The sequence below is a fragment of the Plasmodium vivax genome, chromosome 11 (genome assembly GCF_000002415.2).
Source record: "Plasmodium vivax chromosome 11, whole genome shotgun sequence".
Taxonomy (NCBI): Eukaryota; Apicomplexa; class Aconoidasida; order Haemosporida; family Plasmodiidae; genus Plasmodium; species Plasmodium vivax.
In genome coordinates, this window is record NC_009916.1 from 1,666,220 (window position 1) to 1,692,103 (window position 25,884).

At 50.6% G+C, this 25,884-nt stretch overlaps 7 protein-coding genes across 7 annotated transcripts, besides 39 other annotated features; 2 read left to right on the forward strand and 5 right to left on the reverse strand.

The window, feature by feature from the left end:
* Positions 1-403: 403 nt before the first annotated feature.
* Positions 404-435: a microsatellite.
* Positions 436-1,008: 573 nt separating this feature from the next.
* PVX_113605 (hypothetical protein, conserved) lies at positions 1,009-3,700 on the reverse strand (the record flags this gene model as incomplete). The annotated part of the gene is made up of 3 exons (XM_001616062.1): positions 1,009-1,053; positions 1,208-1,489; positions 1,568-3,700. The coding sequence occupies 3 exons, from the start codon at positions 3,698-3,700 to the stop codon at positions 1,009-1,011; spliced, it is 2,460 nt and encodes an 819-aa protein (XP_001616112.1).
* Positions 1,382-1,417: a microsatellite.
* Positions 1,536-1,562: a microsatellite.
* Positions 2,207-2,226: a microsatellite.
* Positions 2,227-2,265: a microsatellite.
* Positions 3,192-3,226: a microsatellite.
* Positions 3,592-3,611: a microsatellite.
* Positions 3,595-3,615: a microsatellite.
* Positions 3,699-3,733: a microsatellite.
* A 696-nt stretch (positions 3,734-4,429) lies between these two features.
* Positions 4,430-4,461: a microsatellite.
* Positions 4,462-4,789: 328 nt separating this feature from the next.
* Positions 4,790-4,826: a microsatellite.
* A 43-nt stretch (positions 4,827-4,869) lies between these two features.
* Positions 4,870-4,893: a microsatellite.
* Positions 4,894-5,070: 177 nt separating this feature from the next.
* Positions 5,071-5,097: a microsatellite.
* Positions 5,098-5,254: 157 nt separating this feature from the next.
* Positions 5,255-5,278: a microsatellite.
* Positions 5,279-5,399: 121 nt separating this feature from the next.
* Positions 5,400-5,434: a microsatellite.
* Positions 5,434-5,462: a microsatellite.
* Positions 5,463-5,603: 141 nt separating this feature from the next.
* Positions 5,604-5,627: a microsatellite.
* A 51-nt stretch (positions 5,628-5,678) lies between these two features.
* PVX_113600 (ornithine aminotransferase, putative) lies at positions 5,679-8,049 on the reverse strand (the record flags this gene model as incomplete). Its single annotated transcript, XM_001616061.1, has 3 exons — positions 7,768-8,049; positions 7,352-7,487; positions 5,679-6,930 (listed from the first exon to the last, which is right to left on the reverse strand). Exon 3 carries the CDS (start codon positions 6,921-6,923, stop codon positions 5,679-5,681), a length of 1,245 nt encoding a protein of 414 aa, XP_001616111.1. The 5' UTR covers positions 6,924-6,930; positions 7,352-7,487; positions 7,768-8,049.
* Positions 5,973-6,008: a microsatellite.
* Positions 7,772-7,803: a microsatellite.
* A 1,931-nt stretch (positions 8,050-9,980) lies between the features above and the next one.
* PVX_113595 (T-complex protein 1, zeta subunit, putative) lies at positions 9,981-12,377 on the reverse strand (the record flags this gene model as incomplete). The annotated part of the gene is made up of 3 exons (XM_001616060.1): positions 12,020-12,377; positions 10,319-11,828; positions 9,981-10,102 (listed from the first exon to the last, which is right to left on the reverse strand). The coding sequence occupies exons 2-3, from the start codon at positions 11,826-11,828 to the stop codon at positions 9,981-9,983; spliced, it is 1,632 nt and encodes a 543-aa protein (XP_001616110.1). The 5' UTR covers positions 12,020-12,377.
* Positions 10,384-10,410: a microsatellite.
* Positions 11,261-11,281: a microsatellite.
* Positions 11,987-12,013: a microsatellite.
* Positions 12,277-12,313: a microsatellite.
* A 1,227-nt stretch (positions 12,378-13,604) lies between the features above and the next one.
* Positions 13,605-13,626: a microsatellite.
* Positions 13,627-13,781: 155 nt separating this feature from the next.
* On the reverse strand, positions 13,782-15,747 carry PVX_113590 (hypothetical protein, conserved; the record flags this gene model as incomplete). The annotated part of the gene is made up of 2 exons (XM_001616059.1): positions 15,530-15,747; positions 13,782-15,163 (listed from the first exon to the last, which is right to left on the reverse strand). The coding sequence occupies exons 1-2, from the start codon at positions 15,558-15,560 to the stop codon at positions 13,782-13,784; spliced, it is 1,413 nt and encodes a 470-aa protein (XP_001616109.1). The 5' UTR covers positions 15,561-15,747.
* Positions 14,685-14,707: a microsatellite.
* Positions 14,750-14,778: a microsatellite.
* Positions 14,989-15,011: a microsatellite.
* Positions 15,072-15,092: a microsatellite.
* A 647-nt stretch (positions 15,748-16,394) lies between the features above and the next one.
* Positions 16,395-16,428: a microsatellite.
* Positions 16,429-16,451: 23 nt separating this feature from the next.
* Positions 16,452-16,577: a microsatellite.
* Positions 16,578-16,648: 71 nt separating this feature from the next.
* Positions 16,649-16,670: a microsatellite.
* Positions 16,671-16,868: 198 nt separating this feature from the next.
* Positions 16,869-16,898: a microsatellite.
* Positions 16,899-16,968: 70 nt separating this feature from the next.
* Positions 16,969-16,995: a microsatellite.
* Positions 16,996-17,427: 432 nt separating this feature from the next.
* PVX_113585 (20S proteasome subunit alpha type 2, putative) lies at positions 17,428-18,287 on the forward strand (the record flags this gene model as incomplete). Its single annotated transcript, XM_001616058.1, has 2 exons — positions 17,428-17,536; positions 17,689-18,287. The coding sequence occupies 2 exons, from the start codon at positions 17,428-17,430 to the stop codon at positions 18,285-18,287; spliced, it is 708 nt and encodes a 235-aa protein (XP_001616108.1).
* Positions 17,590-17,623: a microsatellite.
* Positions 18,045-18,209: a microsatellite.
* A 358-nt stretch (positions 18,288-18,645) lies between the features above and the next one.
* Positions 18,646-18,668: a microsatellite.
* A 306-nt stretch (positions 18,669-18,974) lies between these two features.
* PVX_113580 (hypothetical protein, conserved) lies at positions 18,975-19,883 on the forward strand. Its single transcript, XM_001616057.1, has 2 exons — positions 18,975-19,461; positions 19,599-19,883. The coding sequence occupies exons 1-2, from the start codon at positions 19,177-19,179 to the stop codon at positions 19,629-19,631; spliced, it is 318 nt and encodes a 105-aa protein (XP_001616107.1). The 5' UTR covers positions 18,975-19,176; the 3' UTR covers positions 19,632-19,883.
* Positions 19,677-19,701: a microsatellite.
* A 190-nt stretch (positions 19,884-20,073) lies between the features above and the next one.
* On the reverse strand, positions 20,074-25,799 carry PVX_113575 (hypothetical protein, conserved; the record flags this gene model as incomplete). Its single annotated transcript, XM_001616056.1, has 2 exons — positions 20,074-21,467; positions 22,478-25,799. The coding sequence occupies 2 exons, from the start codon at positions 25,797-25,799 to the stop codon at positions 20,074-20,076; spliced, it is 4,716 nt and encodes a 1,571-aa protein (XP_001616106.1).
* Positions 20,773-20,799: a microsatellite.
* Positions 25,167-25,315: a microsatellite.
* Positions 25,800-25,884: the final 85 nt, after the last annotated feature.

Sequence of the window (25,884 nt, forward strand, 5' to 3'; positions counted from 1 at the left end):
ACACCCGTTTGGCGCCCCCTTGCGCGATTGTCCCGCATGACTTTTTTTTTCCCAAGTGCATACCAGAGGGGGGCTGCTTTATTGGCGCAACTTGTGATCCGGTTGGTATTCTCCCCCCGGGAAACTTACTCATTCGCTTTTCCCTTTCCAAATGAACGCCCTACTCCTCCCATTAGCGGTAACGGGAAAAAAAAAAATAAATCACCACCACCCCCGTCACTTGTGGAGCGACGAACTGGTGTGTTCTGGAAGGGTGCCTAAGAACAGAAAAACCCCGCAAGAAGCTAAGTATTTTTTTTTTTTTTTTTTTTTTTTTTTTGTGCATCCCGCGGAGTGTATGCCGATTGGGCAAAGCGAAATGACGTTCCCGTTTTGGCTAGCTGCATACACTACTTGCCCTCCGCACGGGGAATAAGAGGAAACACAATTAACACCTCCACCCCTTTCACCCAGGGGTAGCTCCAAACACCCCACAAGTGGCATAACTGGGGAGGAACTCACCCCTTACGCGTTCACCCCCCGGGGTTCCATTTTCCCACTCGCGGGATTTTCCGAGCGGCCGCGTCGTTGCGCAGAAGGGGAGTTGCTCCCGTTGATCCTTCCATTTGCCAGCATGTGAAGTTGTGCATTTTTGCCTTTTTGCATTCCCTTCATTTTCGCGTCCCTTTTAACAACGTTGATGACCGTGGAGGGGGGAAATACAACTTCCCCCAAGTGGAGCCAAACGAAAAAAAAAAAAAAAAAAAAAATCACCTCCCGTTTGCCACTTGTAAACTAAGCTTAGCCAGCTCGGGAGGAGCCCGCTGGGCGCATCTTCGCCAGGGGTACGGCAAATCGGCCCCCCTGGAAATTTGTTCCTCGTGGCAAGCGCAAAGCGGAGAGCGGAAATGAGAAATGAGAAATGGAAAATCAGAAAGGAGGGTTGCTTCGTACGCACATGTGTGCACGGTGAACGTTCTGACGTTCTGACGCTTGGACGTGGCTGCCGCGACGGCCTCGGGAAGCCCCTCACGCGCCAACTCCGTAGCTGTCCAGAACATGGAAGATGCTCTCCTGAAGGGGGGAAAATAAAAAAATAAATAAAAAATAAAATAACATAGTGACCATCGCAGCAGTAATGAGCAACTGGGCCACGTATCCACCCTGGGGGTGATAACCCTTTGGTAGGCGCAGCTGGGGGAGCCCCAGGCGGAGTGGCCATCCCCACCGTCGAACGGGAGGTGTCCACTTGGAAAACGCGCGACAGGAACGAAAAGCTGAAGGGGAAAATTATCTTAAAAAGGGACTCCACGATTAGGTGAAACGTAGAATACTTAAAGTTCATATTTTGATTGCCCAAATAAATCATTACCAATTTTTTTACCACCCTCTTGAAGGATTCTTCGAACAATAAAATGATAATGTAGGTGAGCGACTTGTCTACGTAGTGCTTTATGCTTTTCAGGAGGAACAGGAGGTGGAGGAAGTAGGCGTTCAGGAAGGCGTGCTTCTGCGTGCGGCGCGCGCGGTGCAGGGGGGGTTCCCTGGCGTCGTCCTGCCGCTCTCCCTGCAGCTGCCCTGCCTTCACATCGCTCCCTTCCAGGTGTGGCTGCCCCGTCTGCTCATCGCTCCCCTCCGGGTGCTGCTTCCCCGTCTGCTCTTCGCTCCCTTCCTGATGCTGCTCGCGCAGGAGCCACAGGATGTTCTTCCCCGGCTGAGCAAACTCCTGCTGCTCACCCTCATCGAAAAATAAAACGCTCTCATAAAAGTGAAAACTGGCTCTCTCCAAAAAGTGGTAAACGTACAGGATAAAAATCTTTTTTAAAATATTGTCCAGAAGGACAGGCGCGTTTAACCCCGTAATGGAAATTGCCCTCCTGTTCTCCTTCGCGAAGGCAGCTTCTTCGCAACTCTTTCGCCACTGGAGCAAATCGTGCACGGAGTCTTTTATATTTCCCCTTTGAACCAACGCCTGTATTGATAGGTAGTTGGTAAAAATGGTTTGCTTCATTTCTGTTGTCTTTTCATTTTGCTTTTTTCGTTTCCATTTTGCGTTTCCCTCCTCGTACAAGGAATTCACCCACGTGTAGTGGTTTTTGCGTAACGCATTTGCACAATTGTGTAGATTTTCTTTCTCGCTGATTTTTTTTTTCCTGTGGGGAGCTGGCGTTTGGTTTTTCCCCCCGTGGGGCAGTTTTTCCTCCTCTGCTGGAAGCCTTTCCCCCCCTTCCTCCCCATGCTCGCTCCCTCGTGGGGGGAAACAAACTTCCTTTTCACATTTGAAAAAAACGCAGTAATACATGTAGTTGAAGAGGGCGCTATTTACATTTACAAAGGGGTACCTTTGGTTGAGAAAAAGGCGCAGGGGAGGCTGTCCCCCTTCTTCGCCGTTGCTCTGTCTGAACGACGCGTTCGCCTCTTCTGAGCAGTTTGCCAATTCGCCTGCGAGGTATTCTCGGTTGAGTTTGCTCAGCAAATGCTGGCTGTGAGCATTCGCGTGGTACTTCTCCCCAGCGAGCTTGTTCGCGCCGCCCCCCGGCGGGGCTCCACTCCCCTGCTTTATCTTTATATGCACGAGGGAAAGCGCGAAATAGTAAAGAAACACGACGTGCCTAAAGAGATTCGCGTCCGCGGAATGGAACAGCCTCTCGTAGCTGCTCTTCAAGTTTGCAATTTCATGCAAAAATATTTGGACTATTTCATGTGCACTCAACGAGTTGTTCGCTCCCCGCTTGCTTATTTTTTTCTCCAGTTGCTCCCTCACCGATTGTAGTATGCGAAAGTGCTTCAGCGTTAAGAATGTGTGCCGCGTGTACTCCTCGTTCGTCATTTTCCCGTCTTTGCAATTCGCGAAACTGCCTGAGCGGGTCAGATTGTTTTCCCGTTTTTCACCTGACCCGCTCAGGCAATTTTCGCCATTCTCACCATTCTCACCATTTTCACCATTTTCACCTTTCTTCATTTCGCTTGAAAACTTCTCATTCGTTGTTTCCCCCCCTGGAGGTAGCAAAAAATAATCTCGTATGTTGGCCAGATACTGAAGATACACTTTTAGGGTGTCCACGTCTTCACATTTCATGACCAACTGGGAGATAAGTTCCCTCGTTTTTTTTATTTCTTTGTTGAGTTTTTTTTTATAACTCCGTAGGTAGTTCGCCAAATTGCGGTCACTCGATTGGCAGCTGCGTAACGCACACAGATGTAGCTTCACCCTTCCACATAGCGGTATGTACTTCATGCTGTGGTGCACGTCCCCCTTCTCGTTACTCCGGTGAATTATTAAAGGAATTTTGAGCATGTCTGCCGGAAGGCCACTTCCTAAGGTGTCATACACACTGCTGGGAAGGTTCATCCCCTCCATGCTGCTCTTGTGATGACCCGCCTCGAACAAGGCTACTACTTTCTCGCAATTATTTCTTAAGTCATCGACGACGATTTGGATGTCCTGAACGTTTTGTTGGAACTCTCTCGATAGGATGGACGACTTGATAAAAATGTCTGGATGTTTTGAAATTAATTTTTTCATATTTTTTACGTTTTCGTTTTTTTCCTTCGTCAAGTTCATTTTTTTGCTAACTATATAATTGGTTATGTCTTCCTCATCGTTTTGGACTACGTTTTTGACCTCTCCTTTGACCTCGCCTTTGCGCATCGCGTACTGCTCTGTGCATTGCTCTGTGCACTGCAGTGTGACCGCGTCTTCCGAAGGGGGGTTCTCCATGTTGGCCGCACAGCAGGGATGTAAAATTGATTTGGGCGGTGGAAAGGCCAATGGCGCTAACTTGGGAACGCTCCCCTGGATGCGCTCCTCAAGGGGGAAAAAGAGGAGCCCAACTAATACGCATATGCAAGATAAATACCGCTGATCATGTGCTTATCTAAACGTACGTGTTGCAGGGGAAGGGGCGCCAAGCCAACTTAGGCAATGCATCGCATCATCGGAGGTCCCCCACTGATTGGTTAAAAAAATGGCATACGGGAGAAGGGAAAAAAAAAAAAAAAAAAATCGCGACGCAGTGCATACTTATATTTTTAAACCGGGTCGACTAGTTCGTTGGCCAGTCATCCCACGCGGCAACCGTTCGGTCATCCGTTTGGCAACTCAGTCGGGAAGCGGCTCACCAAGCAGCGGAAACCATGCCATCCTCCCCATCACATCGTCCAATAAGTTAGAAACCCAAGTTGGTGACATTCCCTTAGAAAACAACTCCTTTTGTGTACTATCACCGTGAGAGGAAAAAGAAAAAAAAAACGTTCACGCACATACGCATGCACATGCGCATGCACATGTGCATATACTTCTGTATGCACGCGGTGTGCGACTGTTCCGGGGCGACGCCCTCAGTGGTTGCGAGTGCAAATGGTACAAATGGCACAAATGGCCTATTCGTTTAGAGGAATCATCCCGACGTTGTAAGTTTCGCGTTATCGCTCAAGCGAATGGCCATGCGGAAGCGTTCACGCGCACGCGACAAATGGACAAAATGGGCTCACGCAAAAAAGGGTGCGCGGCGCAAATGCAAATCAAAGGCAGAAAGAATAGGGGGCGCCACGAGGCATGCGTCGAGGACAAAGCAACATGGAAAGCTTCGAGAGAGCGACGAGGGGTATGAAAAAAAAAAAAAAAACCCTCTGCTATCAAACAAGTGCCCTAGATATCTAACGGGATGGCAAGTATAGTCTAGTCAGCAACGTGGGGAGGAAAGAAGCAAAAGGAGGGAAGAGAGCTAAACTTTTTTTTTTTTTAAAGGATAACCGAACGGGAAGGAGGAGGTAGAGGGGGGAGCAAAACGGAAGGGGCAAAATAAACGGACGTGGTCGGGAGGAGGGTCCCTAGCCGCGAACGCAGGGTAGTTGTTAGAAATTGAGAAAAACAGAAGGGTTCGGAAGTCTCAGTTGGGAAGTCTCAGTTGGGAAGTCTCAGTTGGAAAACTGGAGGGAGGGGGGAAAGACGGTAGAGGTGCGCTAGGCGGGAGAAGCGCGTGGGATGAAAGAGGTGGGGGAGGGAGGAGAGGAGGGCGTTTCACCCGGGGGGTGAAAGAACAATGGGGAGGTCAGAAGGCACGCTCGAAAAGGTGAACAGTAGAAGGGGACGAACTGGGCATGCAGGGTCATCAAAAGGGGGAAAAAAAGGGGGGAAAAACACGAGAAAAAAATGGGAAAAAAACGCAAATTGAAAAAGAGATGTGCAAAACTCAAATTGAAAACGAGATGTGCAAAACTCAAACTGCAAAACGCGAAGTGCAAAACTCGAATTGCACAACGCGCGACAAAACTCAGGCAAAAGCTACGCTCTACAAAAAACACACACACAGACACGAAAAAAGCAAAAGGGATAGACGAGGAGAAAACACTACATAGGAAATCACTTCACTATATGTAGCAGCAAAACACGTACAGGGAAAAACGCTCACACGTAGGGTGCACGTCCACTAATACAGCTGACACACTGGGCTGAAAGGCCCCTTTTCGTGCGCTTGGAAAGATGGAGAGAAAGAGGGGTAAAATAAAGTGCATGCGGAATTGCAGAATGAAGAAAAAAAAAAAAAAAAGAAAGAGGAAAAAAAAAAAAAAAAGAAAGAGGAAAAAAAAAAAAAAAAAACTCTCATCAGCAGTACAGCACACGCATGAGGTTTCTTTTTCTACCCTCCAGGTGTGGGGGGAGGAGGAAAAAAAAAACTTTGCACAATTGAGCAGCTCTACAATCTGTCGTCAAAATATTTAACCGTCTTGGAAATAATTTCCAAACATTCGTCGAGCTGCTCCTTGGTGATGCAAAGTGGTGGAGTCAATCGGATGGTCTTGTCATGCACAGATCTGGTGATGAGTCCATTTTCCTTAAATTTGAGGCAGATGTCCCAGACGTTGATGATGTCATTTCTAAACTCAATGGCACAGAGTAGACCACGTCCTCTAACCTCACGAACGATTTTGCTGTCCTTCAGTTCTTCCTTTAATGCCTTTAAGAAGGGTCCACCTAACCTGTCTGCATTTTCGCTAAGCTTCTCATTAATTAAAACGTTCAGCGATTCTACACAAATGGCAGCAGCGAGGGGGTTGCCTCCATAGGTGGATCCATGCTCACCTGGTTTCAAAACCAACATAACATCATTGTTAGCCAAAATGGCCGAAATGGGGTAATGACCACCTGAAAGGGCCTTACCAAGAAGAATCACATCAGGTCTCACACCATAATGGTAAGTACATAACAATTTTCCTGTTCTTCCCAACCCCGTTTGTACCTCGTCGGCTACAAAAAGGACATTATATTTTTTGCACAATGCTTCCACTCCTTTGAAGTATCCATCGGATGGAAGGATAACTCCTGCTTCTCCTTGTATCGGCTCAACAACAAATGCACACACATTTGGGTCTTGCAATTCCACTTCCAATGCTTCCAAATCGTCATAAGGAACTTTTAAAAAGTTGGGAACGAAGGGGCCAAAATTATTTTTACATTTCCTATCAGTAGAGGCTGACACACATCCTAAAGTTCTTCCAGAAAAGTTATTGTTGCACACAATTATTTTGGCTTCATTTTCTGGTATTTTTTTCACTTCATAACCCCATTTTCTGCACATTTTATATGCCGTCTCGTTTGCCTCTGCTCCGGTATTCATCATTAACACTTTGTCGTAGCCAAATAAGGTGGTCAAATACCTTTCGCACACACCCAGGGAGTCGCTAAAAAAGGCTCTGCTGCAAATGGTTAATTTTTTGGCTTGATTTATCATTGCATTCAGGATGTTGGGGTGGCAGTGGCCCTGGTTCACGGATGAGTACGCAGACAGGAAGTCGTAGTATCTTCTATCTTCGATGTCGTATACAAAAACGCCACTTCCTCTCTTGAGGACCACGGGGATTGGGTCGTAGTTGTGCGCTCCATAGGTCAGCTCGTTGTTCATGTAGTCTTGGCTGCTCTTGAGTTCTTTTATGAAGTCCATTTTGGCTCTGCAGTGGGGCCCAAAAAGGTTAAAATAAGCAAGTGGGCAAATAAGCGAGCGAACAAGCGAGCAAATAAGCGAGCAAATAAGCAAGCAAATGAACAAATGACAACGTTAGGCGAATGTGCATGGGGGGACGGCAGCGCCGCGGCAAATTTGCAAAAAAAAAATTATGAACGTTCATACATTTTTGCAGATGAAAAAAAAAAATATACATTTTAGCTAGCTCAGTTAGCCATTTTGCTCGCTCAAAAAAAAAAAAAAAAAAGTGGGGGATACAACACAAAAATATGAACGTACGAAGAAGAGGCACACGAACGCGCGGTGCGGGCATACTTCGCGTATGAACTCCTCCCCTTTGCGTGTGTTGTAAGCCTCGGCGCGCACCAACACAGTTGCTCAGTTTACGCGTATGTGCCAAAACTTACAGTTTAGTTGGGGAAAAATAATATGGGGAAAGGATGCAAAAGCGGGGTGGAAGAACGTAGCGTAGAGGTTGAGTAAACGCGGGCAAAGGGGATTATTTTCCTTGTATGGAGAGAAGTGCTAAAGCGAGGTGCTTGTCTGTAGGGGGTAAATAGGGGAGAGCACAGATGGAGGGGGTTCGCTCGCAAAGCATCGCGTATGCATCGGCACAGCATCGCGTATGCATCGGCACAGCATCGCGTATGCGTCGGCACAGCATTGCGTATGCGCTGGCGCGGTATCACGTATGCGCGGTGGAGTTCATGTGCTTAGCGCAACATGTACTACTAGTACGCTCCTCCGCCAGTGCGCACGTAGGAACGTAAAAAGCTATTTCGCGCAAATGATTTTTCTCTCTTCTCGGCCATGAAAAACGTACGTGCAGATTTGAAGCTGGGCTAGTATACATAAGGGCGGCGGAGGGGGAAGAATTCACAAAGAGTTTCCTTCTTTCGTTGAAAGGGGCGAAGTGGTGAATTGCTTCTAACGTATGTGTAAAGAATTCGCAGAAAGTTGGGTTACGTTTTCTTTTTTTTTAAAAGAGAAATGATGCAGTTTTGATAGATAGAAGGATGAAAGGAAAATTTTTGTTTCGATGCGTTTGGGAATAAGATTTGCAGTTTAGGTTAGTAGCTTTGGTTATTTTTTTTTTTTTTAATTCAAATACTTTTTCTCTTCGCCACGTTCGCTCCTCCCACGTTCGCTCCTCCCACGTTCGCTCATCGCCATGTTCGCTCCTCACCACGTTCGCTCCTTCCCCACCTTCGTTATTTTTTAATTTTGCGAAAAATAGCTGGTCACTTGGAGGGAGGGGATCTACATAAATGAATGCATATTTTACCCTCTCATGCATGTACGTATGCGCGTATGCACCTACAGGGGCATGCGCTCATGGGGTTAGCTCAAAGGTGCCGATCCCTCCCTCCAAACATGTAATAAAAGTTGAGCGACCGCAGTGGTGCACTCACGTTAGTTTAGCGCATTCGCAGCAGCGGTGCACTTACCCGCCCCGGTGGCGGGCATACTTGAGCGCTCCTCCGTGGGCCGAGGGGGATACTAGAAAATGATGCAGCTACCCACTGCACGGAGCGCAGCGCACGTGCCGCATGGGTTCTACAGGAGAGGAACCGCGAGGGGATGCATACATCTGCTCAAGCGTATGCGTATGCGCATCCGTGTACGTATCTTTATGCATATCCGCATGCCTGTACGTATAGTATATATGTACCTCTACCATATTATATATATATATATATATATATTTTTTTTTTTTTTTTTTTTTTTTTTTTTTTTTGCATGTAGAGGTGGGCTCAAGTGTAGGCGACCTTTATGAGCTAAAAAATGTTTATGGGGTGGGTAGATGCTTGCGCGTGGCTGCTTTTCATGAACGTACCCGGTGGTGGAACCTCGGGGTGAGGCGCGTACCTACAACTTGTGCGCTCACCGAGGGAAAAAGAAGAGAAGGCCTCTTCCAGCAGATCTCGCACGCAACCCCCATGTGCATATTAGCAGTTCCTCATTTTATAGGCCAAAGTGCACATCCTTCGGTCATGTATATAAAAGGGCACTTACGCCATATGTTTTGCAGAGCAGAAGCCTCCCCAATGAGCACACAGAGGGGCGAATCAGCACGTGTGCCGCAGTGGTGACGGATTCGTGGCGGAGGACTCCTCATCGAACATAACGAGCTGCCCTTGGTCGGTTCATTTTGTTTTCCCCCTCTGGTGGTCCTCCTTCACAGTGAGATCCGCCTACTAAGGGGTCATTCCAAAAGTGGTACATCCCAACGCGGATGTTAATTTTATAAAAAATAGCACCTACCAATTTGCAGTACTGTGCCATTTGTACCCTCCCTTACCGCGGCACTGGCACAGAGCTGGTGAACTGACCCATGTAGCCTTCGTGACGATGGAAAAGGATGATTTTTTCTATGCCCCTTTTTTAAGCGATGTGCATAAACATGTGGGGTGGAAGCCTCCCCCACGTGCTTCTTTTACATCCCCTGGGTGACCAACCCTTTGGTTTTTACTACCGTCGGGGGGCAGCGCTACGGGGGGTGGGGGACTTTATAATTAGGGGAGCTTCAAGCACATCCCATGTGTGCAATGTTGCCATGCTGTTAAGCTGCAATGATATTACCCCATTATTGGGGGCCCTGTGGGCTGGTCGTTTTGGCTTACCCATTTAGATGCGCGCGCATGTACGTACACATGCATGAATGTAAAGTTACGCACACGTAAAGGCACACGCGTAATCGCATGTGCTTTGTGGATTTTTTTTTTTTTTTTTTTTTTTTTTTCTCCTCCGTTTGGGGGGGTGAACAAGAAATGGGGGCGCGGCAAACGCGGCTGCGCAGTAGTAGTAGCGCTTCTGTTAGTTTGTATGTATGTACAATGGGCGGTGCGCACGAGGGGGTCCTTCACAAGGCTACGGTTACGCGGTGCACACGAGGGGGTCCTCCGCAAATGGCGTCAGCGCGCCGATGCGCATTGCCGGGGACGTCCGGGAGGTGCCTTCCGCTTGGCAGCCGCGGACAATTAGCGGCCAATAGGTACCACTCGGCTACCACTCCGTGCTACGCGCCTTCCTTCCTCACTTCTCCTCGCCCATCGACTTGCCCGCCCGTATGATCTCGTCGACGAGCAGGATCTGCTGCGAGATGGCCGTGGCGATGGAGATGATTTGCTTCTTCACGCAGTAGTTGTCGTATATGCCTGCGGGTAGGGGGGGAGTGGACGGTTTGGAAGGGGCGGCACGCAGAGCGGCGTCTCCCCACAGATCATGTGGAGGCAGTAGGAGCGGCGTCTCCCCACAGATCATGTGGAGGCAGTAGGAGCGGCGTCTCCCCACAGATCATGTGGAGGCAGTAGGAGCGGCGTCTCCGCATCGCTCATGTGGAGTCACTCCGCCGCTTCTCCCCTACAACTCACCCTTCAAATGGGCGATGATCGGCTCGCCCGTGTCCAAGTCAACGCCCAGGGGCTCCGACTGGTCGGCCATGTACTTGTCGATCGCATTGAAGAGCGTCTCGTGGATGTCCAGCCCGCTATTCTCCAGCAGAATTTTTGGGATGTTGAGCAGGCTATTAGCATAAACGTCGAAAGAGAACTTCTGCTTCCCTCGGATCTTTTTCTCTTCCTCTTTTAATTTACAGTAAGCCGCAATTTCAAATGAGCCCGCCCCGGAAATAACACACTGGTCTTCTATACAGTTCTTAATGCTTCTGAGGCCATCCCGGATGGCGTCCTTTATCTGCTTAATGGTATAATCGTTGGGGGCCTGAATGTAGAGGGTACAACTCTTAGGGTTAACCACATCTTCAATGAAGGTGTATTTCTCATCGTTAATGCAAATTTCGTATACGAGTCCAGCAAATCCTACATCTTCCTCCGACAAATCGTAGACATTATTGCATGCATTTCCACCACAACAGAGGACTATACGTTCTAGATTTCTCCTTTTAATTCTCCTCAAAGCCATGATGTTTTCCTTGGCCAGTAGGTCCAAACTGATTGGGTCGATTCCCTTCTGATTGAAGACAGCAAAATTGTACATCTCGTTTGTCTCTTTAAATTTCCTTTCAATTAGGCTTTTCTTCAGCTCTATGATTTTCTTCACCTTATCGTCTGTGAACTTCCTCTCCGATGCGACTAACTTGTCTCTATCCTCCGCGGTAGAATAAACGAAGGAAGAAAAGACTTCACTCTTTTCGTACTCTAAGCTGACATTCAACACTAGGGTGAAGCACTTGGTCAGTTTGTTTGGCATGTTGGGATGCCTACAGCCATGGTCCAGGACCATTCCTCTAACCAATTTTGTATTTATACTCATATTTTTCTTAACGTCCACCACTTCTACCATGTGGAGATCTATCTGCTTCTCTGGGCTATAAATTATTTTGATGCTTTCCACTAGGTCATCTGCCAGCTTATCTGCCAGTACGATGGGTAGTTTGGTCCTAACGCACGTCTTGGCAACGTTATAGAGGAGCTCCTTATCAAAATGCTCCTTTACATTTATGGGGATCTTCATCGATTCTAATACATCTAGGAGAATCGCTTTGGCTTGATCGAACCCCTGCGTGATGATACGGGGGTGGATGCTCTCGTACAGAATGTACTTCTCCGAAAGGTATATCAACGACGTCGCGACGATGAGGTTGCTGCTGGACCCGTCTCCTAACGTCTCGTCGATGGAGGAGCATATTCGGCTCAGCATGCTCGCCGTTGGGTGCTGAATCATCATCTCGTTCAGCAGGACGTTGCCATCCTTCGTTATTTTGATCGCCCCGGAGCTGCTCACCAGCATTTTGTAGCTCCCCTTGGGGCCCAGGTTGCTCTTGATTATGTCGTACATCCCCTTGCTCGCGTTGATGTTCGTCAGCAGCACGTTCGTGGACCGCAGGCTGTCCGCCTTCTTGTTCAGCAGGTGGATGGACATCTGCGGGGGAGCGGTGAGCGTGGGGAAGCGGTGAGTGTAGGGAAGCGGTGAGTGTAGGGAAGCGGTGAATGGAAGCGGTGAATGGAAGCGGTGAGCGTGGGGGGCGCAAACAAACAGGTGCACGCCTACGTGGGAGCGGCCATCGTGTGCGCTGATCTGCGTGTGCCCCCTCCTCCGCAGCTGGGACTTACCTTTGCAAATCGCGGCGGGTGGAAAAAGAGGTTCTTCAGTTGGGTAGGCGGTCAGCTGGGCAGCTCTTCAGCTGTGCATTTGTGCAGTTGTGCGGCTATTCCTGGATGCAGCTCGGCTGTGGGCTGCTCACCTGGTCGGCCGTTTCGCGGAAGGCGGCACTTTATTTCAAGCTTTGCAGTTTCTCCAGTTGTGGCTACCTTCAAGGGCTTCCTCTCGCTGTGCGCAAAATGGGTGGTCGCTTTCTCGTTCCCTCTTCGCACGCTTTTTTTTTTTCCTTTTTTTTCCTTTTTCTCCCCTCTCTTGGCGATGTTATTTTTCCGCTGCTATTTCTTCCGCTGTTACGTCTTTGGTCCTCCCACTCGGTTAACCGTTTCTTCCCTTTTTGCGGGACGACGCGGGGGCGAAATTTGTAAACGCGCCCGGGGGGCGACGCAGAAATGCACCCGCGTTTGCGGGCGGGGCTATGCCATCCCTTTAGAGCGCCAGCCCACCGAGGAGATGCGGTGCGGGCAAAAGGCGATACAGCGCGGCCACCAAGGCGACACAGTGCAGCCACTAGGGCGATGCTCCCATGGCGTGAATAACTGCGCGCAAGTACGCAAAAAAAAAAAAAAAAAACGCGTACATGTGATTGCACAATTGCATATGGCACTCCTCGGGCACATGTGACTGCACCTGTGCATTTGCTGTTAGCCCACTTGTGGAGCGGGAGCGGCCGTAGTTTGCTAACAGTGGGCATTGGGTAACGGGTACTCTGTTGGGGCACTCTGTTGAGGCACTCTGTTGAGGCACTCTGTTGGGGGGAGCTGCAATCCCGCAGGTGAAGGCTGCTGACCCCGTAGAGGAGGAGCCCTAATTGAAAGGCAACCCACAATGTCAATCCATCCTCTCCACCCCTCTCTCTAACCACCCGCGGGGAGGAACCTACTAAGGAGCACATATAATAGAAACGGGGGAGGCATGAGCAGGGCTGCTTTTCCCCTACCCTTTTTTTTTGAATAGAGGAATGCACCGCAGGGTGTCTCTTTGGATGAGACGTCCCCACCATGTGCAGTGGTCAAAAGGGACACTTCCAATTAGCCGATTGGCTTTTACGTCAATTGAGTGCGCACCAGCTGGGGGTGGAGGACGCCACATCTTTTCGAAGCGAAGCGGAAGAACAAGGGAGGCGCCGTTCAAGCTGCGCACATGTGTATGTCCATGACCAATAGAACCCCATTTGTTGATGTTTTTTTTTTTCTCCTTTTTTTGTTCTAAAATTGGCACACCTGGAGGGGTAGCCAAACTGGGCGTGTCAACCGGGGTGCTGGCCAACCGGGGCGCACAGAAGCTGCGCACAGGATGACGCGTGCATTTCGTACAACAGGTTCACAGTTCGTTACAGTTCATGTGGGGGGGGGCGGCTCAGTGGGTTCGCCCCGTGTGCAGCCAGCCGCGTTAGCGGGATGGTGCGGCGGTGTTTTGTTTGTTTATTTATTTGTGTAAGTGTAACGGGGGGAGAGGGAAAATGCGCATAGCTATAAACGCGGCGCATGCGCAGGTCTAGGTCTGGGGGGATGCCCCCACCGCGGCAGGTAGTGACGCACCGGGCAGTAGCGCATCAGGCAGTAACGCACCAGGCAGTAACGCACCAGGCAGTAACGCACCAGGCAGTAACGCACCAGGCAGTAACGCACCAGGCAGCACCGCCTCTTTAACCTCCGCTCCTATGTGCACCACCATGGGATCGCCTAGGATCACCGCGGCCGCCCCCGACCCGCCCTAACAACAGCGCAGCTTTTTTTTCCTAATTTTGGGGGGCACCGAGTTGCGAGACACGTGGGGGTAAATCAGCAAGTAGCCCTCAGAAGGATTCAAGCCGTTGTTGTGTTTATACCCGAGTTTTTCAGGGGCGAAATGATACATGGTGCTGCTCTCTTCCTCCTTTCCAGGAATAGGAAAATCTGTAGGAGACAAAGAAGGGAACGTAAGCTTTTTATTTATGCCTTCAAATAAACTCATGTCATTCTGATTCGATGGGTGTATTATAAAGTGCTCATATCTTTTTTTGCCAAGTTGGATGGGATCCATAGGGTTAAGGGAGTCATTATCTATGTGGCCATTTTTGCCCTCACCATTACTGGGGGGGTTATTTGTTTCGTTTGTGTTTGTGCCGAACTGTTCTTTGTTGCTGGGAGGTTCATTCAGCGTGTGAGAGTAGTCGTCCTCCTTCTTGTGTGTGTCTTCTTTGAGACCGCTTTTTTGCGGGTCTTGGAGGAGGTGACTCTCTCCGTCGGGGCCCTCCCCTGGTTGGTCTTCGTCATGCGGGTCGGCATCTCCTTCGTAGTCGCCCTGTTGGTGATCGCCACGTTGGAAGGTGCTGCCACGTTGGAAGATATCGCCACTTTGGAAGACGCCGCCACTATGGAAGATATCGCCACCCTGGAAGATACCCCCGTTTTCCGCAACCTGCTCGACATCCCCTTCGTTGGCGCTTTTGACGTCGTCTAAGTCGTCCCCCTGGGCATTGCCTAAACCTCCCTCTTTAGCGTCGTGCAGGCCGTCCTCTTCACCATCGTGCAGGCCATCCTCTTCAGCATCCTTTAAATCGTCCTCCTCTGCGTCGTGTAAGTCCTCTTCTTCGACGTCGTGCAGCAATTCCCTTTCTGCGTCACTTTCGGCTTCCTTCTGCGCGTCCCTTAAGGCATCCTCCACGTCGCTTGCGGCTTCCTTCTGAGTGTCCTTTAAGGCATCCTCCACGTCGCTTGCGGCTTCCTTCTGCATATCCTTTAAGGCATCCTCCACGTCGCTTGCGGCTTCCTTCTGCATATCCTTTAAGGCATCCTCCACGTCGCTTGCGGCTTCCTTCTGCATATCCTTTAAGGCATCCTCCACGTCGCTTGCGGCTTCCTTCTGGGCGTCCTTTAAGGCATCGTCCACGTCACTCATCTCATCCTCCTCCACATCACTTATCGCATCCTCCTCCACATCGTTTAGCACATCCCTCTCCACGTCACTCATGACATCCTTCTCCACATCACTCATCGCCTCCTTCTCCACGTCACTTAACGCCTCCCTCTCCACCTCGTTTAGTGCATCCTTCTCCGCATCATTTTCCTTCTCATTCAAGTCGCTCTCCGTGGAAAACTCCTCATTATCGTCCGCTTACAAATGGGTAAGACAAAAAAACCAAACAGGTAAGTGAGTCAACGGAAAAGGAAAACAAAAATAATAAAGGGGTCCATATCGTTCCCCAAAACGAACAATCATCTGTGTAGCAAAGCACAACTTTTCACTTATGTATGACCATACACCAATTTTGCCTGAACGAGCTAGCTTTTTTTTTTTTTTTTTTTTTTTCCACCCATTTTGCATGAACCGTTCATGTAAAAATACAGGTGGACACAAAACAGTTGCAACAAGGGGAGACACATTCACATAGTGGTAACTTCCCCCACTGAAGTATCATCGTGAATTCCCACCACGATTCGATTGCACATATACGTGTGCAGAAACAAAAAGGGGCATACCTGATCTGTTTAAGTCGCTGAAATCATCCATCCTTTGAAGGCAGCGGGGGAGTTCCTCAAATCAAGTTCGTGTGTACAGTGGTGAAATTGGCAAAGTGTAAGTGTGTGGAATGGTCCTCCGCGGTTGGACATGTGTCGAAGGGGACAAAGTGATAAAGGGAAAAAATGGGAAAAAATAGCGAGCATAAATACACAATGCGAGGGAGTTTCCCAAGGTGAAAAATTGACACAGCAAAGGCTACTTCCTTTTTAACTTTTCCCCTTTTCCGCTTCTTTTTTTTTTATTTTTGCACTTTGCCGATGTAGCCAAGCGAAAGCGCAGCTGCCTTCCAAGCGCTAGTGAGTCCCGTCGAGGCAAATGGAGCGAACATACCTCTACATAATTTTTTTCCGCATCAGGGAACGTAGCACTAGCTAGTTCGTCCCCCCCCTATTAATGTACACATGGGAGGGGCACACTTTGGGAATTCCTCTTTTTTTTTATAAAATCATTGATAGGGTGAAAATGGGGAGATAACCAACGGGGGAAATGTCCACATATTTTTTTTTTTTTTTTAAGCTGAGCTAAAACGAGTGTATTAACATCGTCCAGGTAGGTATCCCAGGTGTGTAATGAGTCCCCTACGTGAACCCCACAAATGGGTGAGGCGCAGCTTGGGTGAGTACGTAACTATGCAGGAGGGTTAACGGCAGGTGATTTTCTATTCACATAGGGAAAAAGGCGAGGTGAAAAAAATCTGTGGAGTGTTCGAAGCGAAACTGTGAGAAAGGGTTCCACGAAGGGTTATATGTCGACTCGTTTAAGAAAGGCGGAAGTTCCCCCTCGTCTTCGAAGTACCTGTCATGAGAGCAGCGAATGGGGAAGTCTAACAAACGTCCACTTGTGTGTTTCCCTTTTCTTTTTTTTTTTATTGCAACGGGTTGATCTCTTCTCCCTTGCACCCCACCCCTCGAACAGAACACACATTAACTACTAACGCAGCGTTAGCAAAAAAATGTCTTTCCATGTTGAGCGGTGTAGTGAAAGTGGCTTCTTAATCGGGGGGGGGAACTGGCTGAGACGCTGGTCACAAGTTCGGTGGCAACTCCCTGGAGAAGAGTGGAGATAAAAGAAAAGAAAAGAAAAGAAAAAGGGGTCCCTCGCCTGGGCCTAACCGCAGTGATCTGCTTTGGAGACTGCCCTCAGATCTCTTCACTGGTGATGCACCCCATGCCTATTGTACAAATATGTGCAAATATGCAAATATGCATATGTTCACATGCGCAATTTTTTACCTATGTATGCCCCCTCATGTCAACACCCCCCGCTGTAAACTTTTCAATTTAAGAAATCCTCACCCATTTGTGTACATCCTGTTGTGCTACCTTTTGTCGGCGCGCCGGGGAGGCAATGCTGGCCCCAAGCTTCGCCCTGCATGTGTCAATGTGAAAAAAAAAAAAAAAAAAAAAAAAAAAAAGGGAAGCAAGCTACGGAAGCTAAGTGCAACAAATCGAAGCGACGCGAACGGGTTGGGGGCACACTGGATAAACTGAAAGTGAGAGAAAAATATATAATAAAAAGTAAAAAATAAAATAGGAAAAACTAAACAACTCGCTCATGCGCTGGCATGGTTGAGGCTCACCCATAGGGAAAACCCACTCCACCCATGTTCACGCGCAATCGCACATTTGCATGGCATTATATAAGATGCTCGAATGCATCCCTGCAGGTGAACACACAAGGGTAAAGCTCGTCAGTGTTCGTTCGTTTGCAAATTTGGTAGCCCCCCCCCCCCCCCTACATCCACTAGGAAGAGATAATAGCGTAGCGTAGTGTGGTGTAGCGCAGTGAAGCACACCTCTTTTTTGTTTTTTTCCCTTTTTTTTTCTTTTCTTTTTACATTTTTGGAAGGGGAAAGATGGCCGATGGGGAGTACAGCTTTTCCCTGACAACCTTCAGCCCCACGGGGAAGTTAGTTCAGATTGAATATGCCCTGAACAGGGTCTCCAGCAGTTCCCCCGCCTTAGGTAAGCGCTCGTGGCGATGGAGGCGTGGGGCCATTCCGCAAAATCACCCACTCACATCTTCCCCCCCTCGGATAACACTCATGTGCATGGGCATGCCCATGCGTAACTTCTCCTCCGCTACACTGCGCTGCTACACTGCGCTTCCCCCCCAGGCATCCGAGCCAAGAACGGAGTCATCATCGCAACGGAGAAGAAGAGCCCAAATGAACTGATCGAAGAAAACAGCATATACAAAATCCAGCAGATCAGCGAGCACATAGGAATTGTCTACGCGGGAATGCCTGGAGACTTCCGGGTGCTTCTGAAGCGTGCCCGTAAGGAAGCGATCAGGTACTCCCTACAGTATGGCAATGAAATTTTGGTGAAAGAACTTGTAAAAGAGATAGCTTCCATAGTACAGGAGTTCACCCAGACGGGTGGGGTGAGACCTTTTGGCTTGTCCCTCCTAATTTGCGGCATAGATGCTTATGGGTACCACTTGTATCAAATTGATCCCTCTGGGTGTTACTTTAATTGGCTAGCTACGTGCATAGGAAAGGACTACCAGAATAATATTTCCTTTTTGGAGAAGAGGTACAGCAGCGACATTGAGGTGGAGGACGCCATACACACAGCCATCCTCACCCTCAAGGAGAGCTACGAGGGGGTCATGAACGAAAAGAACATCGAAATTGGCGTGGCCTGCAACGACAAGCCCTTTAAAATTCTCACCCCCAACGAGATTAAGGACTACCTCATCGAGATAGAGTGAGCGGCGGGGCGGTGAGGCGGTGAGACGGCGAGGAGCAGCGCAGAGCAGACGCTGCAGGAGGTTGGCGGGAGGAGACCCCCCTGGTGCACATTTGTTTGAACACCGCCAGGGGGAGAGGTAGCCCTGTGGAAGCCCCGCGGCAGCCATGTGGTATCCCCCTCGCTTCGTCCCCCTTTGCCGCTTTCCATTCCACTCCCCCTGTGCCTTTTTTTTAAAACCTCGCACCGTTGGAGAAGAGTCGAGACGCTCCAACGTGTGACATCTCCCCTTCGGTGACGAACAAAACGGCATGCCGCTCGAAACGGTTTAAATAGCTACATACTCCATGTGCATACGTAGGTGTGCGTTTTTTTTCCCTCCCCGGTGAAGTAGCCTTCTTGGGGGGAAGGGCCCCAAAGGTGTTTCTCCTCCTGGTGCGTGGCAGCAACGCGGGTGATGGGGCGGTTGGCCCGTACGGCCATGTCAGTTGGGTACACAATCAAATGTAAACTGTAAATTTAAATCGTCCATATCGCTGCGATCACCGAGTGCGTTTCGCCCCTTCCAATTAGTGCGCCCCTAACTGGCAACGAAATTCTCCCGGAGTAGCCTCCCCAAAAAAAAAAAAAAAAAAAAAAAACTCCACATGCATGTACCCCGGCACAACTCGCGGGAGGAACGCTTTTCGAGTTTCCCCTCAAATTTGGCGAACGCAATTTACGGTTAGGATACGGCGAAGTGTGAAAAATGCCTCAAGGAAGTAGCTCGCCAGGCATACACCCCACGCACACGCGGACGCAGCACATCGCAGTGAACATGTTAGCAGCCAGCACATGCGCCGTTAACAGTTGACCACTTGCGAGCGGTTTGCCACCCCCCCCACGATAGCGAAACGCAGAGGTGACCCAAAATGAAGTGCCTGCGGGCCATAGTTTGTAAAGGCCGCCAGGCGGCCAGGGGTGGAAGCGCCCCGTTTCACATAAAGAACAATTTTAACCTCCTTGGAAGGAGGGACTTCAACATGGGCATGAAGCACCTGAACAAGGACCCCCCCGGTGAAGGAAAAAGCTACACGACCAACCAACCCAAGGCAGTGCGCGTACCGATCATGCGTTTTTTCTACGGAGGAATCATTCTTATGGCAGCCGTCCCTATATGCCAGACGCTCTACGAGACGAATAAGTACTACGAGGAGGTAAGCAGGGCACTTTTCCATTTGGGGGGATTCACCCACATATAGAGGCGCATGCATCCACCAGCCCCCCTCATTTGCTCGCATTTAGCACCCTTCTACATATGCACCTTCCCTCCGCTTCTTCACCCCCTACGCAGAACAAGCACTTGTACGAAAGGGGACAGAGTTAGTTTAACCAGGGGGGAGCGGCTTCTCGGTCTCTCCCATGTGGAGAGTCCACCCCTCAATCGTCGGTACCCCCGACCGGCCTTTTTTTTTCCCCCCCAACGACATTTCCATCTCCATACATGTGTGCCCTTTTGGCCACGTCTTTAATTTTACCTGCCTGTTGTGGCGCCTTTAACTGCGAAGTTGGCTGTGCACCCCCGGCGCGCGGGGTGACGGCACTCAAATGTGGGTAACGCGCCCAGCGAGGCAAGAAGAAAAGGGGAGCAGCTGAGCAGTGGAGTGGCGTTCCAATGGAGCCGCGCACCCGAATAAGCTCATTTTGCTAACACGTAAAAAATGCGAGGAGTCCTCCTTTGGCGGCGCCTCTGGCCGCGGCGAGGGCGAAAGGGAAGGAGGACAACAAAGGGGTAATGCCGATTCGCACCGGGGGGGATTTCCCCATCCCTATAGCATCCCCCTAAAGCTTAACCCCACCTGGAAGCACCTCGTCCGGTCGTTCCAATGGCGCAAAAGGGGGAAATTAAAAAAAACCTCCAACGAGACATTCTTCTGTATATATGCCATGAGTCCCACCCCAGTGGACACCCTCATGTCTCTCCTGAGCTGGTCAAAGGAGGGGAACAAATGATTGCCCAGTCGCCCCACCTGTACGTAGAAAAACAGAATGGGGTTAACACTCTGGAGCTTGCAAATGTATTTAAGGAGAAATTGAAAGCTCGTGATGAAGTTGGCCCCCAAGTAATTATAACAAATTTGGTAGTCTCCTTTCTTCCTATCAAATTTGTACCCCTGGTCTGCGTGCCCAATGCTGTTGTGTTCGAATCCGCGGAAGGTTAGGGAGCTGCCGATGCTTCCACTAAAGTGGAAGGCCCCCAGCTGGTAGGGGGCGGCCTTATCAAAGTCGTGTTTCACTCCATTGGTAAAGCTGACGTAGGTTAAGACGTTTTTGCGGAGCCTCTTAACAAAGAGGTAGTGCAGGTGGTTTTTAAAAAACTTCGCTTCGCAAAAGGGCAAGGAGAGTTCGCTCTCCATTTGGTAGAAGTGCCCCTCCGTGGGGTAGTTCGTGTGCTCCACGGGGTGGAAAGGGTTATCACGTCCATCATCTGTATGTTGATTGGGTGCCTCTTCATAAGGGGGAGGTGCTGCTTCCCTAGGCCAGCCGTAAAACAGAGCGTCCCACGTGTACACATGGCGCAGAGTATGTTTGACGTACCTGCCTGGTAACTTCAGCAACGATTCGGAGGGAATATAACCCCGGCTGATGCGTTGAAAAAGGGTATTAAAATTTACATCCCAAATGAGGGTGTGCCTTCTTCCCACGAGGAACGTTCTAAGCGAGTTGCTCTTCACCGTATAGGACCCCTGCTGTGTGTTACTTACATTGCTGAGGTCTCCTTCAAAAATTAAATTAAAATTGGCTAGGCTACTCACTTGGGGAATTACCAATCGGAGGGCGAAGTTATTTGTGTATAAGCTACTTACGTTCGCCTTGAGCTGAAGACTGTTAATCGTTTTGAGGACATACGGTAGGTTCATTTCCAAGTCGGCTGTTACCTCTCCGCGGTTATTTACATTTGTCCCTATGGCATAGCTGTTGGTTCGCTCCCTCAGAGTGTACTTCACCTCCACGTCTGTTTCTGTTAAGCTCCTCAGGTTGATTAGCGGGGCTCCAGCGAATACGTTTAGCCGATGAATCTGCTCGTTGCACTTGCTAATCTGAAGGAAAAGACCCTCCAACGTTTCGCTTTTCTTTATACCTTCAAAGAGGAAGTTCAGCTTCTCCCCCTTCACCTTCTTCACCCCCTCCACGTGGACTTGCACGCTCGTGAGCTTCTGCTCTGGGGGGGGGTTCTCCTCCATTTGGCGAAAGGTACCAACACATGTGGGGGGGGGTGGAAGCTGGCCTAGGGGTGACGCCTTAGCTGTGTGGCATCTCCACGATGGGGAGCGGCACTCACTTGGGAAAGATTGGCTAAGCCACGTGGGGCAATTCCCTCTCTCTGGTTCGCCTATCGCAGAGAGGATAGCCCCCCGGTTGCCGTGCACTCTGCAATTTCGCTTCAGTTTTGCCTTTTTTTTGGGGGGGAGGTGTGAAGCCCCCAATCCGAAGGGGGAGAAGCACCACCGGTTAGGTTAGCGGCTCGCCAATCGCACAGCTTCACAGATTAGCGGCTCGCCAAATGCATCGCTCCACAGATTAGCGGCTCGCCAATCGCATCGCTCCACCGATTAGCGGTTCGCCAATCGCACCCCTCCACAGATTAGCGGCTCGCCAATGGCATCGCTCCACATGGGGGGCAATTCGCAGAAGGTGCGTAGTAAGATGCCTCCCTAGGTGGAAAAACAAATTGCAGAAAAAAAAAAAAAAAAAAAAAGGGAAGCACAAATGGGGTCGTCGGGCGAAACAAACAATTGGGGGAAGTCCCCCCCCGGAGCGAAGCACACCACATAGCGTAACACTCTTCATCTGCGATGAGCCGCTTCTCCCCCGGAGCGAAGCACACCACATAGCGTAACACTCGTCACCTGCGATGAGCCGCTTCTCCCCCTCCGCGCCAAATCAGCATATCGACGGAGTACATATAAACGCCGTACGTGGACAGCAGCGTGCAGTTGGCGCCGCAGCCCTTCCGCTTGAGCAACGCCGCGACTGTCTGGTAGATGCTAATTTCGCCTTCTGAGATGGAGGGCCCCAGCCCCCCACCAGGGGGCCCAGTCGGGGGCGCATTCGAAGGAGCAGTCGAAGGCGCAGCCGGGGGAGTAGTCGACCTCTCATTCTGCTGCTCGCTCGACCCCTCACTCGGTCGCTTACTCTGCCGCTCGCGCTGCCACTCACTCTGCTGCTCACCCCCGCAGTAGTTGGTCAGCTTCCGCCTGTTACCCACCGAGTTATAAACAGATGTGTACCTTTCAAACGGGGCGAGGGGGCTGAACTTTAAGAAGAAGAGCACATATTGCAGTAGCCTGAGTGGGTAGCTAGCCAAATTGGTTACTTCCCACTGGGGTGAGTAGCAAAACGGGTTCAGCGAACCCAAATGGAAGATCATCAAGATGGTCATGTTTATCTGCCGGATGCTCGCCGAGTCGATTTTCCCCCGAACAACACTTTTTATGTCTCTCTCTTTTTGGCTAGCACTTTGGTCATCGCTCAGTTGCATGCTTTCCCTTTGGGGGGTGCCTTCGTAGAGGAGCTCGCGCAGTGGCCGGCGCAGGTTCAGCCGGTCAACCAGGAACCGAAGGGAGAAGAGCAGCAGGTAGGAGACAATCTTGGCGTATCTTCCACTTGGCAAACGTATGTGTGTGTTTATAAAGGCCAGCGTGTTCATGAGGATGCAGGCCGTCTGCGTGTTGAGTTTGCGTCCGCTTAGCAGAGTGGCGACGGTGGGGTCATCCGCCTGCGCCTCTCCAATGTGTATGATGTTCTGGTCCGCTTCGCGCTTGTAGGGGGTTCCTCTCGGGGTGCTGCTCTGCACCCCACTTGGGGAAACACCTCCAGCTACCCCCCCGCTTGTGCCTTGCACCCCAGAGTAGATGCCCTCCAAGTACGCACACATGACGTAGGCGCTGCCCCTGTAGTGGGGGTCATTCTTTATGAGGCTTCTAACGATGTAAACCGCGTTGACGAGGTCCTCCGTTTGTAGTTGCGTGCAGAGGGTGGACATCTTTCCGAGGAGGTCTCTTTGGTCTTCCCCAGCATCAGGCACGCTCGTCTTCCCCCTCTGCAGGTGCACCACTTTGAAGCTGCTCGACAGGAGCGCCCTTATGTACCGATCGGGGGTCAAGCCAAACTTGCTCACGTAAAGCAGGTACATGGTGAGGGACCTAGAATCCATTTTGAAGATTTTTTTTTTTATGTTTCTTAGGCACTGCTCGTATATCTGCCAGTCGTGTGTGCCCAACTTGCTCATCGTGGCAAGGATGCAGCAGGTGTGCTTGGCGCTCAGGTTGTCGATGATATTCCTCCGGCTGTAGATGCGCGCGTGGTGCTCCGGGTGGGGGCAGTTAGCGCCTGCACCGTTCAGGTGGATTCCCCCGTTGGCGGCTTCGTCCCCGGGAGGACTTCCCTGCCTGTTAGCCCCCCCCCGCAGCAGCTCCATCATCGCGCGGATGATTTGGCTAAACTGGCCAGGCGGGGCCCCCCTCCAGCGGTCCCCCGAACGGTAGTCCCCCGAACAGCGGTCCTCCCATCGCTCTATCTTCCCATTCCCCTCCATCAGCGAGAACGTCGCCAGGCTGGTAAACATATTAATAAACTCAACGTACTTCAAATTTGGGTCCTCCAAATGCCTCTTTGCATGTCGTCGGATGAGCTGGTAGATCCCTGGGTGGACGTAGCCGAAGCGCGCGTACGCACTGGTGATGTTGAGGAAGTCCAGCTTGTTAATTTCGTTTCCTTTTTCTTTTTCTTTTTCGTTTTCTTTTTTTAAAATGAGGTGGGAAAAGAGCGCAAAGAGGTTGGCGTCCGCGTGGTTGAGCTTGCTCAGGTTGTTAAGCAGGTTGGTCAGGTGCTTCGTGAGGAAGCCCTCCAGGAAGGCGCTGCGCCTGGGTTGTGTTGGGCTCCGCGGGGTGGCGTAATGCGGGGTGGCGCTCTCCCCCGTGCCGCGCTTCCCCTTGCCCCCCTCCTCAGTGCCGCTTCCCCCTGTTCGCGCGAACTCCCGGCGCAGGCGGGCCTTCACGAGCCCCAAAAGGAAGCGCGCCTTCTCCTCGCAGAGGTACCTATACGCCTTTGTAACTACGGTGACGACGTTCGACGTGCACTGGTTGGACAAGCCATTCACAACTTCCCTCCTGGCCAGCTTTCCCAAGGCAGCGTTGAACAGCCTCACATTAATAATCCCCACGTTGACATAGCTATTTAGGATGATGACCAGTGCCTTCACATTCACCCCATCGAGGTTGGCACACACATACTCTGCGATGGCGTTGTAGAGCACCCTGTCTCGGTAGGCGAACGAAGAATACGAGTGCGTTACGCTGCTCACGAAGATGTCGGAGCATTTGTTCTTGTCCTTCTTAAGTTTTAAAATTATAATTATTTTGAGGATGTCTAGGAGCGACTTGTTCTTTACGCTCGACTTGGTGCATGCGTTTAGGATGAGCGCGATGCTCTGCTCGCTGATGTGGTTAATTTTTTTTACGCTGCTTATTAGTCGTTCGATCAGCGCGCCGGCCGTCCGGCTGGCCTCCTCCCCCGAGCGGTTGCCACCCGCTTGGCTGCTTCCAAATTGGTTGCCTCCCACGTGGCTGCCACGTACGTGTCCGCCGCTTACATGGCCCCCCCGCGTGAGCAGTACCCGAATGAGCACGCTGATGTCCCTCTCCGTGAGGTTCCTACTCACTCGGTCGTAATTGTGGCAAACGTTGTGGAGCGCCTGCCCCATGGGGTCCCAACCACCTTCATGGCTACCTCCTCCGTGGGAACTAGCAGGGGTGGCCACGCCGAAGCTGCCAATCGCTTTGATCGTGTTCACCAAGTGTCTGTTCATTTGAAACTCCCTCATTATCTTTTGCGAAGCGAGCTTCAAAATCTCGTCGTTCCGCACGTTGACCTTTGCCAGTGCGTTGAGGACCAGGCACAGCTCCTCCATGGTGAAGTGGTATAGTAGCTTGTCTTTCCTGGGGGTGTTTGCACAGTGGGGGTCACCCCTGTGCGCTTCGCCATCGGAAGCGTTGCCAACCGTTTCTTCCCTAACAGCAGCGGTTGCCGCGTCCCCTCCCTGCTGCACCCCCCGCAGGCACTTGAACTTGCGGAGCACCCCGACATCCGTAGTGGTGATCACCCGGCAAACGTTCTCCCAAAAGGCCTTGTCCTCAAAAGGAGCCTTTGAGAGCTTATTCAAGCAGAGAGAGATTTCCTTTGTATCTAGCAGGTGCATGTTCTGCAGTAGCTTCTTGCTGAGGTGCACCACGTCGGCTCTGTCCTGGCATCTGCTCACTCCTTTAAGGAAGTACGCAAACATGGTTTCGTCTTGGGTTCGTCTCTTCTTCGCTTCGGTTTTGCCTCTGCTTCGCCTCTGCTTTGCTTGGCTTGCTTGGTCGATGGGGCCGTTTGACCAGCCGCCCTTCGTTAACCTGTCGCTTGTACCTTCCGGGTGATTCTTCACGTGGTCACTCCTGTCACCCTCGCCCATGAAGTGACTTTTCGAATTGGGCGCCTTCTCCCACAACATGTAGGCGGCCGATTTAACTCCAAAGGGGGGAGGTGCAGCGGGGTTAGCTGCGGGGTTGGCAGTGCGGTTAGAAGTGGCATGGTAA